The sequence below is a fragment of the Sorex araneus genome, chromosome 1 (assembly GCF_027595985.1).
Source record: "Sorex araneus isolate mSorAra2 chromosome 1, mSorAra2.pri, whole genome shotgun sequence".
NCBI classification, from domain to species: Eukaryota; Metazoa; Chordata; class Mammalia; order Eulipotyphla; family Soricidae; genus Sorex; species Sorex araneus.
In genome coordinates this window covers 173,155,766-173,174,496 of record NC_073302.1, presented here as the reverse complement: position 1 = coordinate 173,174,496, position 18,731 = coordinate 173,155,766, and the positions used below count along the sequence as shown (strand labels likewise).

Genomic DNA, 18,731 nt, shown 5'->3' with positions numbered 1-18,731 from the left:
TCAGCCAGTGTTTGGTTTTCCATAACGGGGCGGAACAATTGGGAGATGTGAGGTGGAAGGAACAGTCAGGGCGGATGTGCTCCTTGAAAACTGTCTCCAAAAAGACTGTGATCTTTTATATCACTGAGTTTTCAAAACGTAGGAAAATCCCCATGCACATGGCTCTTCTGAGAAGCAGACTGCCTGAAGGATCAGGGAGTCTAATCTCGTTTTATCTTAGCTGCTTAAAGCAGTAAGCAGACAGTACCTATCCTACCAGATATGAAAATACAGGTTTTATTTATACCTTCATACACTGATTCTTCTCAAAGCCCAGGGAATGAAAAGAATATTTAAATCACGATTAAGCTCTAAGTTTTTGCCAGGAGAGGACTAAGAAAAGATTTGATTAACTTGTGAACCTGACTTGATGGGATTGTAATATGCTCTATTCACTGATCCTTTAATAAGTCCTGGCCTTACCATTCCAGGCTCCATATGGCGGTTTAGTTCCTGTCATAAAGCTGACACCCACCCTCACTATTGCTGCTTTAATGCTGGATATTTCTAGTTGAAGCCCTCCATGACCTCTCCTCTGTCTCCAGAGTTGTGTACCTTAACTCAGAGGCAGGATCTGCGCTGCAATGTAACGGAACTTCTAAAGAAGCTATTTCCTGGAAAACGTCCTGTTTTGCAACTAATGAGCCCCAAAGATGGAGAGTTAGTCATAACCCCTTCCCTCTGAAAGTCATATTTTACCTAACGATCAGACTTTTATGGCTTGTCCATGAAAGAGGAAGTGCATATTATTTTAATGAGAGTTTTGTTTACCTCTCTTACCCCATCTTAACCCAACTTTAATCTCTGTCTTTCCCTATCAAGCAAAGAAGATTCTGACTTAGCTTCTATAGAGAAACACAGAGTGAAGTGCAAGAATGGGGAAAGGTTCTATGACAAATAAAGAAACCTGAAATAGTGCAAGGGTAGAGTGCTTACTTTCTTGCTTTGCAAGCGTTCAATTCTAGGCCCGGGGGTGGGGGGGGCGAGGAGGGCGGTGGAGGGGGAATGGAAAGAAAGAACAGAAAAAGAGGGAAAAAAGTAAAGAAAAAAGATTTGAGTCTAACCCTGCTGGAATCCCTCAGCCCTGTAGCAAGCTGGCTCATTTTGCTCAGCGAGGAAGAACCCGAGTCCCTCTCTCCCCAGCCTTCTCTAGCCCTCTCTGTGCCACCAGCGTCATAGTCTGCTGCCAAGTCCTTCAATGTCAAACAAACTGAAGCTTGTCTGTTCATTTTGTCTTCACCTTCACTGTCATTCCATTGCTCATCGATTTGCTTGAGCGGACATCAGTAATGTCTCCATTGTGAGACTTGTTAGTCTTTGGCATAAAAAATACTCCACAGGTAGCTTGCCAGGCTCTGCCATGCGGGCGGGATACTCTCGGTAGCTTGCTGGGCTCTCTGAGAGGGATGGGGGAATCAATCCCAGGTCCGCCACACATGCAAGGTGAACGCCCTACCAGCTGCGCTATTGCTCCAGCTCTGTCTTCACCTTAACTTGAAAAAAAAAGAAAGAAAGAAAAAAAGTAAAGAAGAGAAAGGGAAGGAAGAGGAGGGGAGGGAGGGGAGGGAAGAGGAAAAGGAAAGGAAGGGAAGAGAAAAGAAGGAGGGGAGGAGAAGGAGATGTAAGTAGAGAAGAGAGGAAAGGGGAGGGGAAAGAAAAGAAAAGAAAAGAAAAGAAAAGAAAAGAAAAGAAAAGAAAAGAAAAGAAAAGAAAAGAAAAGAAAAGAAAAGAAAAGAAAAGAAAAGAAAAGGAGTGGAAAAGAGCAGAGGGAAGGGAAGGGGAGGGGAGGGGTGAGAAGGGGAGGGGAAGGAAAGGAGAAGAGAGCAGGGAAAGTGGGAGAGAGAGAGGAAAGGCCAACCTCAAGGAGTTGAGCACAGGGGGTGGGTGGAGGGGGGATGGAGGGGGGCTTGGTGCATCCCAGGGCCTGAGCACAGCCCGGCATCTGCACCAGAGGTGAAGGGGAAGGCCAGGTGGTTTATATTATAAAAATAACATTCTGACCTTCTGTGTGCATGAAACATTTCTTTCAGTTGACAGGAACTGGTGAGTTTTCTCTGAAAATTTGGCTCCCAGGCCAGTCCCCTCCCCCTTTGCCCACAGACATGCCCCACCCCCCTCAGTCCCAGCAGGCCCAGAGCTCCACATTGCTCCCCGCTGCCTTGCAGCCCGCTGTTGCCTTGGGGAGCTGCCTTTCAGGGCTGCCCTTTCTCACAGGCCATCTGGAGGCAGCTACTGCTGACTGGGGGCGCAGGCCATTGTGCCTGGCTTAGCAGGGCAGCAAGTCTGGGCTGGAAAGGGGTCAGTTAGCAGCAGGGCTGGCTTGTGGCATTCTTTGTGTGCCTGGAAGAGTCAGAGGTGTCAGTGACGCTGACCTGAGCCCACAGGCCCCTCACTCTGGCTCTGGGGTCACTGGCTCCCACTTAGAAAGTTAGAAAGCCCAAAGATCTTTGCAGCCACATGCAGCAAATCTTCGAGAAGCCTCTGTCTCACTGTCCACCTCCTTGCCCTTGAGCCTACCTGGTGCTGGCCGGCTCACCTCCCTGCTGTGCCACTGAGCAAATGCTGCCTCAGCACCTGGGCACTGTAGCATTGTCGTCCTGTCCCATTGTTCATAGATTTGCTCGAGCAGGCACCGGTAACATCTCTGTTGTGAGACTTCTTGTTACTGTTTTTGGCATATCAAATACGCCACAGATAGCTTGCCAGGCTCTGCCATGCTGGCGGGATACTCTTGGTAGCTTGCCAAGCTCTACGAGAGGAGAGGGACAGAGGAATCGAACTCAGGTCAGCCGTGTGCAAGGCAAATGCCCTACCCACTGTGCTATCACTCCAGTCCAGAACCCCCACAGCCAGATAAAATCTGACACTTGCAGTTTCTCTTCTTATTCCTAAGTCAAGTTTCTAACAAGCCATTTTTCAACTTCTTGGCCACAGGGGCAGGCTGATAAAATGAGTCAAATGTGCTTCACTTGGTTTCTGCATCTTTGGGATCTGTGACCTTTTTCTTCTTCTGTCCTGGTGTCTTTAAACCATGTACATGGGGCTGACAAGAGAGCAGAGTGGTGAAGGTACTTGTATGTAGCTGTTCCCAGTTTGATCCTCTGCACCCCGTGGTCCTCCATGCAAAGGAATAACAGAAATGAATAAATCACCTAAATGAGACGTTCCAAGAGGCCCATTGTTTCATACAGAGAGAAATGGCCTGCTTCTTTCAGCATGCTTTTCTAAAGAAAGCTCTGTGTTTGGTGTTTAGAGGATCCACGCAACAGTAAAACCCTCAAAACATCTACCCCACGGGTACCCTGTCTGGGGTACAAAATTTGGGAGGAAAATTACTTATCAAAAGTGGTCTGTGATGAAAATTATCCTCAGAGTATAAATTGTATCAGCCCAGATAGGGAATGTTTCTATGTCATAGTAACACATCCGTAAATCATTTTTAAGGACTTAATATAGAATTAGGGGGCTAGAGCCATAGTACAGCAGGCAGGGTGTTTGCCTTGCAGGTGGCTGACCCAGCACCTCATATAGTCCTCTGACTCTTCCAGGAGTGATCCCTGAGCACGGAACTAGGAGTAAGCCATGAGCATCACCAGGTGTGGTCCAAAAACAAATTTTAAAAACATCAGCAACAAATAAATAAGTAATAATATTGGGGATAGAGAGACAGTACAGTGGGTAAGGTGTTTGCCTTGCACACAGCCAACTCCAGTTCAATCCCTTGTATCCCATATGTCTCATATGGTCCCTCAAGTCTTGACAGGAGTCAGGAGTGATCCCTGAGCAGCATGGAGCCAGGAGTAAGCTCTGAGCACCACCAGGTGTGGCGGAAACACCAACACACACACACACACACATACACACACACACACACACATGGCAGGGAGAGAGAAAGAAAGAGAGAAAGAGAGATAACAATAAAACTAGTATATTATTAGATATTTCTATTTAAAATATGTTCATGATTTCCAGAATTTGTTTCCGTTCATTTAAGAAACCTTAATACAGTGTAAAAAGTGGACCGGCCACTTTATTTCAGATAGCCTGCTATTCATCAAATTAGGCTTGGCTGAATTGCCAAGTTGTTGCATAGTGCAACAATTTAAGAAATTGTCATGAAGAAGGTGAATGGAATTGAGATGTGAGTGAGGTCACAGTGCTCTAAGGGGTTAGTTTTCAGACAAACTGTCATCAAGCACTTTTTCTCCCCCAATCTGAATGCCACTTTCTTTGATTCTTCAGTAGAAGTCGTTCCTTTACTGAGAAAGTGGCATTTATTTATTTTCATGTTAGAAGAGATGGGTTTGCTGTTGCTGCACTATGATTTATCATAAGGAAAGTGTGTTCAGTCTCTGGCCTGGTTCCTGGCACCCAGAACCTAACCTGTTTGGAATTTGCTAAATGACAAGAGTGATAAAGGTGATAGAGGTGATAAAGGTGATAAATAGTCTGTTGTAAGTGTCTGTCTACCTTGGAGGAGTTTAAATTAATGCCATCGCTCTTGGAAAACACAAGGTTTTCCACAGGATGGGGACTGGGCACCCAGGGCACAGGCTGCATGATTAGGGATTAAATCTTCCAGTGCCTCCCCCATACTCCAGAGAAAGGAGAGGCAAAAGGTTCACTCAGCCATCAATAGCCAGAGTCTGTGACCCGCGGGCGTTGTGAAACCTTCAGGACAATATTAGAGTGGGGTTAGAGGATACAGGGCTGGTGGCCTGCTAGGGTAGAGACCCTTGGAAGGCCCTTGCCCTAGGTCTTCTCTTCGTCTGACTGTTTTGTGTACAGTAAATCCACAATCTGTTCATTGTCCTGAGTTTTGTGAGCTGTTCTAGCTGAAGAGGAGGGGGTGCAGGGGCTCGAGGGGTGGGGGAGGGGTGTTCGGAGGCCTCATCCATCCCCAGGAAATGTGAGGCTTCTGAAGTGGCAGCAGATGTGCCAGATAGACACCCTGAGAAGTGGGATCTGATGTGATCTTAGGTGGTCTCAGAGCTGAGTCAGACTGTGGGACCCCCAGGGCGGGGGTGTGAGACAAGTGAGACAGGATTTTGGGGTGGAAGTGCACAATCACTGGCTCGAGCACAGCTGTGGAAGAGAGGAGAGTTTCCTTCTCAACCCTAAGCCCATGAAGGGTCTATCCCGCTCCTTCCAGATCGCAAAGGCAATTTTTATTTTTCCTTATTTCGTTTTAGTTTGGGAGCACACCAGGCAGTGCTCAGGGCTTTCTCCTGGCTCTGTGTTCAAGGATCACTTCTGGTGGGGATCAGGGGACTAACTGTGGTGCCCAGGATGGAAGCCGGGTTGCCACACACAAGGCCAGAGCCCCACCTGCTGTATTTTCACCCCAGCCCACAAGGGCGATTTTTTTTTCTAATTTCATTTCAAATTTTATTTTATTAAAGCACTGTGACTCACAAGGCTATTCATAGTTTGGTTTTAGGCATGCAATATTCCAGCAGCAATCCCGGCACCAATGTGCCAGGTTGGGTTCCCATCCCCCACCCAGGCTCCCATCTTGACAGGCACCTTTCCAAATCTGGTTGTCAAAGTTTGGGTCAACTTGCATTTTGTCTCCTGTCTTTGCATTCAGTTTTCGCTCTTTTGTGTCCCCTGTCCTGTTATTCTGCACTCAAGTCAAAGATGAGCTGGGGCTGGTTAGTTTACTCTGAAATATGACAGTGTTTTAGCACACAGAGAGTTGCTGAATACTTAGAGCAATCACTTATTCCTGCCAATCATGTTGCAAGCATAGGAGAAAGGATTACTGTCCACTGTTTGTTTGTTTTTTAAGTTTTTATTTTATTGAATCACCGTGAAAAAAATACAAAGCATTCAGGTTTAAGTCTCAGTCGTATAATGGTTGAACCCTCATCCCTTCACCAGTGCACATGTTCCAATACCAAGAACCCCAAAATACCCCCCTCCCACCCAGCCCCCACCTAAGTAGCTAATGATCTTCACTTTATCCTCTCTATACTTTGAATACATTCAATATTTCAATAGAGAACTCACTATTATTGTTTGGAATTTCCCCCACTAATCAGGCCTGCTGAAAAGGCATCATTTAATAATTCCTTTTCATTGCTGAGAATGAAGACTCTATGAGCTCATGCGGCCATGACAGCGGCCACGCGGTTTTAGATTTCTGATATTTTAGCTCAGTTCACAGTCTAGATGCATTTCTGTAAGAAGCCGCTGGGTGCCAAAATGGGTTAGAAGACCTCTCGGATCATAGTCTTTAGGCAGAGGGTCCCCCACAAGGGCCCTCATACTGTTTTTCTTAAATCAGGTCCCCCAAATCACATAACCTTCCCCACTCCACAAAACCTGGTTCTGGGATGAAGCCAGACCAGCGTGTCTCCCTGGCCCTGTGTGCCCCACCCTGCCCCAGGGTTCCTGGACACCCCCACACCACAGGCCTGAACAGCTTTGCATTCTTAGGCCCTTGGCCTGAGCACTGACCAGGTCAGCTGAGAATCACTGGAACATGGTGCGGGCACCTCATCCCTGCTTGGTAGTCCCTCTACCTCTCTCCACCCAAAAAAACAACCCAAGTTAAAGAAAAGATATTGATTGATTGATTGATTGATTTTAGCTTTGGAAGTCACACTGACAGTCCTCAGGTTTACTCCTGGCTCTTTGCTCAGCGATCACTTCTGGCAGGCTGAGATAGCACATTACAAAGCTGTTCATGATTGGTTTCAATCATACAGTGTTCCAACACCCATCCCTCCTCCAGAGTACATTTACCAGCACCAAAGTCCCCAGTTTTCCTCCCAATCTACTTTTATGGCAGGTAGTTTGGTACTTTCCTTCTCTCTCTCTCTCTCTCTCTCTCTCTCTCTCTCTCTCTCCGCCCCCCCTCCTTCTAGGCATTGTGGTTTTCAATACAGATACTGAAAGGTTGTCATGTACATCCCTTCACCTATTTTCAATCCTCAGTTTTTATCCAACATGATCATTTCCACTGGTCCCTTCTCTGTCTTACCTACTACCCTCAGCCCCACACATACTTGTGGTAGATTCCAACCACTGACCAATCAGGCTTCTTGGTCCCTGCTTTTCTGGTTGTGGATAGTAAAAGATTTTTAAAGACTGAATCTTGGGCCAGAACGATTGAACAGAGGATCAAGTGCTGGCCCTGTATGCAGCAGATCTGGGTCACCCCGTTTGGTCCCCCAGCCCCATCAGGAGTAATCTCTGAATAAAGATCCAAGTATGAACCCTGAGCACAACTGGGTGTGGCCCCAAAACCCAAAAATTAAATAAGTGATTTTTTTTTAAAGACCTGCGTCAGGGTTGGAGCGATAGCATAGCGGGTAGGGTGTTTGCCTTGCACACGGCTGACCCGAGTTTGATTCCCAGCATCCCGTATGATCCCCTGAACACCGCCAGGAGTAATTCCTGAGTGCATGAGTCAGGAGTAAACCCTGAGCATCTCTGGGTGTGACCCGAAAAGCAAACAAACAAACAAAAAAACAAACCTGAGTCTAATCCTGCTGTTGAAGCATGGTGAGGGGCTCTGGCGCTCACACTGCTGGACCATCCTGATATAAAAATTACTCTTCCTGCAGTGCAGGACCATCTCTGTGGGCACACACCCCTGTGCAGAGCCTGGCACTGCGTGCGCCCCAGCTCCCTGGCAGCCTGGAGAAGCAGGAGTAGCTCTCAGCTGGCGCCTCAGCCTGCAGCATGGTCACTGTGCTCCCGGTGGGGCTGCGGGCCCCGGGAACCTGCCAGTGATCTAAAGTCCAGGAGAGTGTACGAGCCAGATAAGCTGGTCTTAGAGGCATTATTTTTTCTGTTTTAAAATTTTTAGGCACAATAGTTTGCAATATTATTAGTAGTAGAGTTCTTACATAAAACATTCCAGCACCTCACCTTCCACTAGAGTGTCCACTTCCCTTCACCACTGTCCCTATGTCCATCCATCTATCCATCCATCCCCACCTTCCTAGTAACCCATGTTAAGCTTCCTACTGAAGACCAGTTCTCAGGTTCTGTTGGGCATTTGTTTCCTTATTATGTTTCTTTTATGCCACATATGAGATAGGTCACTGTATTATGTCCCTCTCCTTCTGACTGACTTCACACAGCATGATACTCTCCAGATCCATCACATAGCTGCAAACTGCTTGATTTCATCTGTTCTTATAGCCAAGAAGTGTTACATTGTGATGATGTACCATCGTATCTTTATCCAGTCATCAGATGTTGGGCATTGGGGTTGTTTCCACATCTGTGTTACTATGAACAGTGCTGCAATAAATTTAGGATTATGAATGTCTTTTCTGAATGAGTTTTAGGGCTCTTGGGGTAAATTCCAAGATATGCATCTGCTGGGTTTGAAAAAAAATTCTAAAAATTATCTGGTGGAGCTGTGGAAGCTCAAATGACTTTTGCCCTTGAAGATATGCCAGATACTTGTTAACATAGTTGCACCACCTTGTTTGGTAAAACCTCAGATCCTGCTGGCCCAGCTTGGTTGAGGCGTCCTTTTCAGCCCGAAGTCAGGACTCCTTGAGAGGGATGACATAAGGGCTTTTACTGGTGTGCTCTCTGCCGTCCACATCCTCCTTCTCGCCATAGTCCAGCAGAAAGGCTTCAAAAGGACAACAGGAGGGAGGAGGACAGAGAGGCCCTGGAGGGAGGGAGCAGGGACAGCCAGAGTAGTGGCCACACAGAGATGCAGGGAGAGCACTACCCTCCTGCCTGGCCTCCACACCTTGCGGGGCAGGCCAATCTCCAAGGCGCTCCTGAAGGAACAACCCTTCATCCCACCAGGTCCTTCAGCTGCAGCTCCTGAGACCCACCTCATCAGCACGGCAGGATGTGGATTTGCACCATGGAGCTTCCTTCCGGGGAGTGGGGGATCTCAGGCTGGAGCAAGGTCTGACTCTCCTCAGGAAAAGGAAAGTAGTCAGTCCCAGCCTCTGTCCAGACTCCCTCGGTCCCTGTCTGCCTCGCAGAAAAGACCTTCAGAAGCAGATATAGAGCAAGGGGGAAAAAAAAAGTACATAGGAAATCTGAGAGAGGCAAGGAAAAGAAGAAGGTGAAAAAAGGACTAGCACATCCCAAATTGGGTTGCGGCAGCCCAGGACTGGTCAGAGTTGGCAAGCATGCTTCTTAGGGTGCCTGTGTAGATACGGCACAGCACTCATCATTCAGTGCTCTCAGACCGAGGATGTCCTGACTCTGAGGCTGGGAAAAGAGCCCATGACAGGGAAACTGCTTGGGCGAGCTTATCTCGGTTTTTATTCTGCCCGAAATTCATTGCCCAATGAGTTCCCCTCCCTGCCCACCTGTCCTGATATGATAAATTGTTAGTGTATTCCCTTCTCACCAGGCACTGCTTCCTTACTGCTTTCTCTTTGGCCTTTTCTTCTTTTTTTTTTTTTCTTTTTGGGTCACACCTGGCGATGCACAGGTGTTATTCCTGGCTCTACACTCAGGAATTACTCCTGGTGGTGCTCAGGGGACCATATGGGATGCTGGGAATCGAACCCGGGTCAGCCGTGTACAAGGCAAACACCCTACCCGCTGTGCTATTCTCCAGCCCCTGGCCTTTTCTTCTTTATGAGGCTGAGTTTGTCAGGTACAGATGGGAAGAGCTACTCTTGGAGTCTTATGTCAAAATGCCTCATGGACAGTACAAATTAAACTTTGGGTAGAGAAGTGTACAGTTAGGAGCATGCCTTAACTCACAGCCAAATCACACACCCTCCCTATTCCAAGGTGAGTGGTAGTTTCTGTGTCAAGTAGAGTTGGGTTGTCTGTTCTCTCAAGTAACACAGACTTGGGGTCAGAGTGGGTGGAGCACTTGGTTTGCACAAGGTTGACCCCAGCAGCGCATATGGTCCTTGAGAACCACCAGGAGTGCCCCTGAACACCGTGTCAGAAGTGAGCCCTGAGCAAACTGGGTGGGGCCCAAAACTTAAAAACAAAACAGAAAACAAAATAATAAGACAGGCATTAAATTTTGTTTTGGCCACTTTTTAAAGTTGTATGACCTTGGAATATATAACTTAATCTGCAGAATAAGAATAACAGAAAGAAATCTACTTCTTAAGATTATGGCAGTGGTGAGTCTCAGAGAGAGAGAGAGAGAGAGAGAGAGAGAGAGGGAGAGAGAGAGAGAGAGAGAGAGAGAGAGAGAGAGAGAGAGAGAGAGAGAGAGAGAATCCAGAGGTTAATGCACTTGCCTTGCATGCAGTCAACCTCAGCTCAGTCCCTGCTGGTGTTTATGGCCCCCTGAGAAAACAGCCAGGGGTGAGCCCTAAGCACCAACAGGTGTGATCCTAAAAACAAACAAGAAGAAAGATTATGCTCATAATATAATGTGCTTGGTTTGGTGCCAGCACCTGTCAGAAATAAGAATTATTAGTGTGCTGAGATGCTAATTACCTGGTGTGAGCGAAATATTTATATTAGTTATCTATAGCTGATAGCAAAAGCAGACATGAATTTCATCTCTGAGGATCTGAAATCTCACATGGTTTCCCAGCAGCCATGTAGCAGTGCTTGTAGTTTGGGAGGGAACTACTATCTTTAAGTCTCTGCCATTACTGCCATTCCATTGGCTTTCCTGTGCAACGCCATTGACGAGCCTGTTTATATTTTCCTTCCTTCCTTCCTTCCTTCCTTCCTTCCTTCCTTCCTTCCTTCCTTCCTTCCTTCCTTCCTTCCTTCCTTCCTTCCTTCCTTCCTTCCTTCCTTCCTTCCTTCCTTCCTTCCTTCCTTTCTTCCTGGAGCTTACTGGTATAAAAATCTAACAGCAGGACTGGAATGATAATATAGCAGGTAGAGCATTTGCCTTGCATGCAGCCAACTCCGTTCAATCCCTCCGCCCCATATGGTCCCCTAAGCCCATCAGAGTGATCCCTGACTGCAGAGCCAGGAATAAACCCTAAACACCACTGGGTGTGGTCCCCAAACCCAAAAATAAATAAAAATCTAATAGCAGATGAAAGGCATCTGAGAATCAAGACAAATGTCTGCGTGGAGTCTGCTAGTCACTTGGAAAGCGCGTGGCACCAGATGCCAAGCAGCCCACGCTGCCTTTCGTAGAGCCTTGACTGTTAAGTCCTCTAGCCATGCACTTCCACTTGTGCAAGGGACAGAAACTGTCCATCCGAATGAATGTGTTAGAATGGTTAGTGGATATGGTCCAGTTTACAAATCTGTGGTTATGGCTGAAAAATAGCAAGAACAAGCCATCCAAACTGGGAAGTCTAACTCTGGTGGGAAGTTGCTTTGTAATAACATACTTCACTCACCCTCGCCCCGCCCCCCTGCTGTCTTTGACAGCCAGGTTGGACACCTCAATAAAACAGCCTGTCACTTACCATATTTTATTTTCTTGCAGCACTTTCCACTGTTTCAGGGTAGTTTTGACAGTGCCTGTTTTTTTCTGCAGAATCCACATTCTGATTTAGATTTGCTTTTGGCTACAGGTTCTCCTGGTTGAAGAGGGCTGTGAAAGGAGCCCCAAAGAGAATAATGCAGCCCTTACACGCTTGGATTTGTAGCTCCAAATTTTTCAAAGAATGTGGCTGGTTGACATTATAGACATTTTGAAGTACTTGTCTTTGAGAAATGCAGAGAACAATAAGAGCAAGAAAAGCTCTTTGATGGCTCTGAATTTATTTTTATTTTATGTACTTATTAATTGGTACACTTTCTGTCTCATTTTATCCCAGGATTCTGTACATTGAAACAATAAAATAAGTAAAGACATGTGTTGGCTTAAAATCTTGATACTGGCTGCGTCTCTGCAGTGCTTTTTCATGCTTGCTGGGGACAGGCTCTTTCCAGCTCTCCGCAGGCAGCCCTTTGATCCCAGAAGCAATGCCATTTGGTTGTAAATGTATGTGGCGCCTTTGATCTAGTACTTAACTGGTCTTATTTAAAATAGATAGCTTCTTTTATCTAAGCAGTGTTTACTGGGTCTCTCTCTATGAAAGATGGTTTAAATTGCTAGTATTTAGATATAAATTTATGTACTTTCTAGAGAGGACCCAGGTCTGAATCTAATTCTCTAAATTTGAAAACCCCAATGCCTCTAGTTTAGATTTTGTAAAGCCAAAACCCTAATCCTATTAAAATGAGCTGACATCCTACAGATGTCAGGTAATGTTTGCAAAAACTCTGATTTTTAACAGGAAACTGGTTGTCCAAATAATAAACAAACCCGACAGTCAGGCGAGACTGGACCTCTCAGAGTTTCTCAGAATTCAGAGCTAATCACTCCTCTGAAAATTATCCATTGCATTTTTATATTACACAGCTATAGGTACTGCACGGAGTACATTCACATTGAAATTTTTGTTTTGTTTTGTTTTGTATGAGGGCCACATCTGGCCATTCACAGGGCTTACTCCTGGCTCTGTGCTCAGGGATCAGTTTTGGCAGGGCACAAAGGACCATATGGAACGGACGCTGGGGATCTAGCCTAAGCCAGCTGCATGCAAGTGTCTTACCGCTTATACTCTCACTCTGGTCCTTTCACATTGGAATTTTTATAACAAGGAGCATATATCCTTAATTATCTTCCTGAAGAGAATTCCTCAAGCATTTTTTTAGGTGCTTCAGTGATCTGTGCTTGCCTTCCCTAGGCTGGACTCTGGATTCAGGCATATTGCAGCTACTGAGCAACAAAGAGGATGAAGTTGCATTCTGCCCTTTGGGAGAGGTGTGGAAGGAGGGGTGCTGAGCAAAGAACAGATCAGTATGGTTCTCTCCTCCTGGCCTGGGAGCAGTCTGGGAAAGCTTCCTGAAAGAAAAGGCAGCTGAATCTCAGTAAAAGACCACTTATTTAAAACTCATGTGCTACATTGAGATCCGAGGGAAATAGGTAAAGTGAGGTTTTTTTTTTTTTTTTAAAACGGCTCCAGTGAAAAACAAACTCCTGAGAATGAAATAGAACCAGGATATGTGGGAAATAATCCTCTCAAGCATCATGCTTTTCCCCAGCACCTGACACTTGAAGAAAATATACTTAGGCACCATGATTTGCAAAATTGTTCACAGTTGGGTTTCACACATATAGTGTCCCGCCAATCCAGTGTTGATTTTCCTCTTCCAGTGTCCGAAGGTTACCTCGCAGCCTCACCTGCCTCCCTGATGGGCACATTTCCCATTCTGGTTTGTGGTTGTTTGGGTCTCCTGCTTCCAAGGTTGTTGGCTCTGAGGTTTAGAACTTACATACCAGAGCTCTTCATCATGGATGTTCTGAGACCCCTGGCCTCTGGCCTGCCACCTCCTATGCGCCTCTCCTTACTCCCCTCCTAATTTATCTTTCCGCCTTGAAAGTCTTGAACACAGTGGAGATACTTAGCCATCGCCCTAGTTAAGGGAGTAGAAGGAGATGGTTTCCCATTTTCCCCAAGGAATCCTTGTAAGAAAATGCCATGCGGGCCTCCTTGCCCTGTCCAGCCCTTCCTTTCCCCCTGTAAAGTTGCTGTTGATTGGGCCACCTGACTCCAACAAAGTCTGGCTGAGGACAGTAACCTGAGCATGCAATAACATCAGCACCCCTCCAGCCAAACAAGGTTAGGGTTGAGTTATCTGCTCAGATCACTGGAGCTCCCCTGCCCCCACCAGTCACCAGTTACCAGCTCACCTTTAGAGCTTTCATTGCACTCTTTTCTATACTAAATCACGGTGAGATACATAGTTACAAAGCTGTGAATGATTGGGTTTCAGTCCTACAATGTTCCAACTCCCCTCCCTTCACCAGTGTACATTTCCCAGCACTAATGTCCCCAGTTTCCCTCCCATCCTCCACCTACACTTTACTTCTACAGCCAACACTTCTCTCTCTCTCTTTCTCTCTCTCTTTTCTTTTGGGCATTACGGTTTGCAACACAGGTACTGAAAAGTTCATCATGTTTGTCTCTTTCCCTCCTTTCAGCACGCAGTTCTTGTCCAGAGTGCTCATGTCTAGCTATCATTGTCATAGTGATCCCTTCTCTGCCCTGAGTGCCTTCTCCCCCAACCACTTAGAGCAAGCTTCCATCCGTAGTCCATTCCTCCTGGCCCTTGTTTTTACTGTTCTTGGGTTTTAGTCTCCCAGTATGTTTTATTGTTTGTTTAATATCCCACAAATGAGTGCCATCGTTCTTTGTCTGCTGTACTCTTTGAGCGCAAAGCACGTGTGCACCTTCATGTCTCAGCAGCAACCCTGCTGTGGGGCCTGGTCATGCCCTGCTCCCCCTACCAGCAAGGTCAGAGCATCATTCACTGATGCTGGGTCTGCTGAAGGTGCCCACAAATACAAAAGGAGGCTTCCTGGCCTGCAGTTTTGGGGTGCAGGAGGAAGTACTGCGTGGCTCAGGGCTAGAGACAGAGCGGGGCTCCTGCTGATGGGCACCATGGTTGGTGGGAGGAGCCTGGGGCAAAGTGGAGGGGCCAGAGTCTGACCTCAGGGCACACAAGCTCAGCGTGTGGGAACAAAGGTGGGGTGGGGGGCATCTCACGGGGTACAGCCACCTGTGACAGAGATAGTGCGGGGCACGTGCAGCTGAGGTCAAGTGCCAGACATGGAGGGTGTTAGCTGTTCCCGTGGGCGCTAAGAAGGCCTTGACGCTTTGAACCCGCACACTGCAGGATGGCCGCATCTTCCCAGTCCCCCAGCTGCTCGGAATCTGAGACCCGAGTATTTTGGTGGCCGTCGGAGAGAGCACTGTCCAGCGAGGAGCAACCTCTGAATCCTGCAGCCTTCACCCCACTGGCCCAGGGGCGGAGCAGGGGGTGCTGCTTGACAGGGCCCAGGGGTTCGTTCCAAGCAGGAGCCTGACGCTAGTTACATGATGAGCCCAGCCCAGCGGGCTCCAGGGACACTTTGCTTCTGTCTCTGCAGCCCCAGGACACACACCAAGTCAGAACCTGAGGCTGGGTCAGCTGACGAGAAAACAGAGGGCGGGATGAAATCAAGAACGAGACTGGACGGAAGCGGAGATTCCCGTGCCAAGAGCATGGGGATGAATATTAATTACACGTGGGGAAACACGTGGAAGCAGGGGTGACCAGCCCCTAAGCTCGGGAGGGCCTCAGGAGCCTGAACTGTGGGCGTGGACGGAGAGTGAGACTGAGACTTAGCAGGGAGGTGGGGTACTTGTCCCAGGAAAGCAGAAGCTTTGGGGGTTGGGTTTTGGCAGAGCGTCCTCCGCTGGTGGGAGGCTGAAGGACTGAATCGAGGATGGTCTGAGCCCTGTTTTGTGCTTCATCGCTGGTGCTTTATCCTCCATCACGCACTGAACCTGTGATTCAGCCTCTCTGCACAGTGGCTATCATTCCCAGGAAAGGAGAAAACTAACTGGCCAGGGTCTCTCAGCTCCTAAGGGCCAGGTCTGGAATTTGAAAGCTGACTCCAGAGCCTGTGCTTTTAATTAGGATGCTTAAGTAGCTTCTCTTGCCTTTCTTTCCTTATGATGGTATCTGGGTTTTGTTTTGTTTTCTGAAATAAGGACTGAGGAAAGCTGTAATAATGAATACAATCACCTAGCATACAATAGTAATATGTGCGTTACTGTTTCCATTACTTTTCTTGTTATTACTATTTTCAATATTATTATTACCTTTTTTATTGACTGAGGTTCTGTGATTTACAATATGTTAATGATGGGTTTCCTAAACACATAATTCCAACACACCCCTTACCAGTATATCTACCTCCCTTCTTTTCCTAGGACCCCAACATAACTTCTTTTCAACCCTCTCCCAAACTCAGTTGTGTGGGTCAGTTCTCCTGTTGGGTTGCCTTTGCCCTTTGTTGCTACCTTGCTGTGTATCTTTGGGTCCCACATATGAGAGAGATCATTCTGTATCTATCTCTTTCCTTCTGACTATAATTTCACTCAGCATTATACCTTCTAGTTCCATTTATGTTGTAGCAACTTGCATGATTTTGTTCTTTCTTATTCCATCATTGTATTCCACTGTGTATATATACCACAATTTCTTTTTTTTAAATAATGTTTTATTGAATCACAGTGAGAGACACAGTTACAAAGTTGTTCATGATTGGGTTTCGGTTATAAAATGTTCCAGCACCTATCCTTTCACCAAGATACCACAACTTTTTTCTTTAATTTTTAAATTTTATAAGTTAGTTCACAATGTTTGATTACATTCAATAGTCAAACACCAATCCCACCACTATTACACCTTCCCACCACCAAATCTGGGATGTTTCCATCCCTAACCCCAATCCCTGTCCCAAAAAAAACCAAAATAATTTATTTTGCATTGTCTGTTATGAAAAACTGCCGAACATGCTTACAAAAGAGTGTTCATATAGGAAACAGTGTGAAGATTGTTCTATCTTGGCAGGAGCCATTAAGACGTTCTATAGGATATCACTAACATGTTGTTAAAGTTTGGGCGATGTGAGCTTTGGTATATATATCTGAAAATATGTATATATGCATATATATATTTCCCTATTTGTTGCCTATTATGATTTGTTGCCTATTATCTGAACCCCATCAAAAGTGGTGTGGTAATTATGGGGAATGGGTAGGGAGTGGTTTATGATGTGTTTGTTGCACAGCCTCTTTCTCAGCCGCGTGGTCCAGGAGTATGTTTACTCATATATGAGGCTCTGCCCAAGCACATGGGGAGTGGCCTTGAGCGTGGCATCGGTTGGGTTCTGGAAGCTTTTGGCTGCCAGAGCTGGGTCCCTTGGGCGGGGAGGGCTCTCATTCACCCCCCTCTGGGGCACCCTGAGTGAAAACAGCCTGGTGTGGAGTCCAGTGGCATGATTATGGGGGCCTCATGTTATGCTCCTATCGGGAGAAGCAGCCCTGTGATCTGGAAGGTGGCCGATGATGAGATTATCTGGAGCCAGCAGGAAGTGGCTTATGGGCGTGACCACTGGGTCGCCGGAGACTGGGGAAAGAGGGCAGAGGATCTCCGCTCCTGGTCCTGTTGAGCCCAGAATTCAAGGTCACAAAGTTCCACATTATCTGGGTTCTGTAGGACTTCACTCATGTGTGAGGCTTGACCTGAGCTTGTGGGGAGCAGCCTTGAGCATGGCAGTGGTTGGGTTGTGGAGGGTTTTGGCTGCTAGAGCTGGGTCCCTTGGGGTGGGGAGGTCTCTCAACCATCCCCTCTGGGGTATCCCATGTGAAATAGTCTAGCACGGAGTCCAGTGGCATGGCTATGGGGGCCTTATGTTATGCTCCCTTCTGAGAGAAGCAGCCGGATTTCACAACTTCTTGATCCATTCATCCATAGCTGAGCATTTGGGTTGTTTTCATTATCTTGGCTATTGTACTGAGCACCACAATGAACATAGGTGTGTATATATATCCTTCTGAATTAATGTTCTTATGTATTGGAGATAGATACCCAGAGGTGGTATCACTGGGTCATATGAGGGTTCTATTTATTATTATTATTATTTATTAGCAAAAGGTGCAAAGACTTGGGTGCATAGCTCACATGCAATAGGAGATTGAATAGGAAACCACCGTGATAGGAGACAAAAAACATTTGAAGATTCTCCAAGACTTCTGTATGTGCTGCAGGGCTGAAACAAACTCTGCAGGATGGTCTGGAGATTAGCAATGGGTATGCAAGAACAGCTGCAGACAACCAACAGATAAACACAAATGTCCAAGTCCAAGTGATGCCAGGATGAAACAATGAGAAGTGGAATTTTTTCATCACTCCTTTCTCCTTTCCTTCCCAAGTGCTGCTTAAGTCGAGCGGAGGCCCGCCGGGATGCTGCAAAAGTGGCACTCATCAACTCCCTCTTCAATGAGCTGCCCTCTCGCAGAATCACCAAGGAATTCATCATGGAGAGTGTGCATGAAGCCGTTGCCTCCACCAGCGTAAGTGCCCACCAGGGAGGGAGGTGCTGGCTGCACTGGGTTTAAATCTCAGGAGATGCCAAAGTGAGCAAATTCTCTAAGCCTAGATAGTTTAATTATTACCCATTGAGTCATTAATGTTCAGCAAAAACAACAACCCTCAGAAGGACTACTTTGATTGGAAATGCTGAAGTTGAAGCTGGCTCTCTAGACCAATCTTTTTTTTTTTTATTATTTTATTGAATCACTCTGAGATAGTTACAAGCTTTCATGTTTGGGTTACAATCACACAATGATCAAACACCCATCCCTCCACCAGTGAACATTTCCCACCACCAATATCCCCAGTATACTGCCCCTTTCCCACCTTCCCCCTGCATCCATGGCAGACAATATTCCCCATACTCTCTCTCTACTTTGGGGCACTATGGCTTGCAACACAGACACTGAGACACTGTTTGGTCCATTATCTACTTTCAGCACACATCTCCCATCCCGACTGATTCCTCTAGCCATCGTTTTCTTAGTGATCCCTTCTCTATTTCATCTGCCTTCTCCCCTCCGCTTATGAAGCAAGCTTCCAGCTATGGGGCAATCCTCCTGGCCTTTGTATCTACTGTCCTTGGGTGTCAGCCTCATTATTCTATACTCCACAAATGAGTGCAGTCCTTCTATGTCTGTCCCTCTCTTTCTGACTCATTTCACTTAGCATGATACTCTCCATGTCTATCCATTTATAAGCAAATTTCATGAATTCATCTCTCCTAACAGCTGCATAGTATTCCATTGTGTAGATGTACCAAAGTTTCTTTAACCAGTCATCTGTTCTAGGGCACTTGGGTTGTTTCCAGATTTTTGCTATTGTGAACGGTGCTG

At 46.6% G+C, this 18,731-nt stretch overlaps 1 protein-coding gene across 2 annotated transcripts in view; it reads left to right on the top strand.

Moving 5' to 3' along the window:
- The window catches only part of LIX1 (limb and CNS expressed 1), a 64,225-nt gene that overhangs the window by 26,491 nt on the left and 19,003 nt on the right, over positions 1 to 18,731 (top strand). For both annotated transcript variants that reach the window (XM_055140632.1, XM_004613091.2), the window contains exon 3: positions 17,736 to 17,876. In XM_055140632.1, the coding sequence (XP_054996607.1) occupies positions 17,736 to 17,876 (141 nt within the window). The remainder of the gene's footprint in view (positions 1 to 17,735; positions 17,877 to 18,731) is intronic.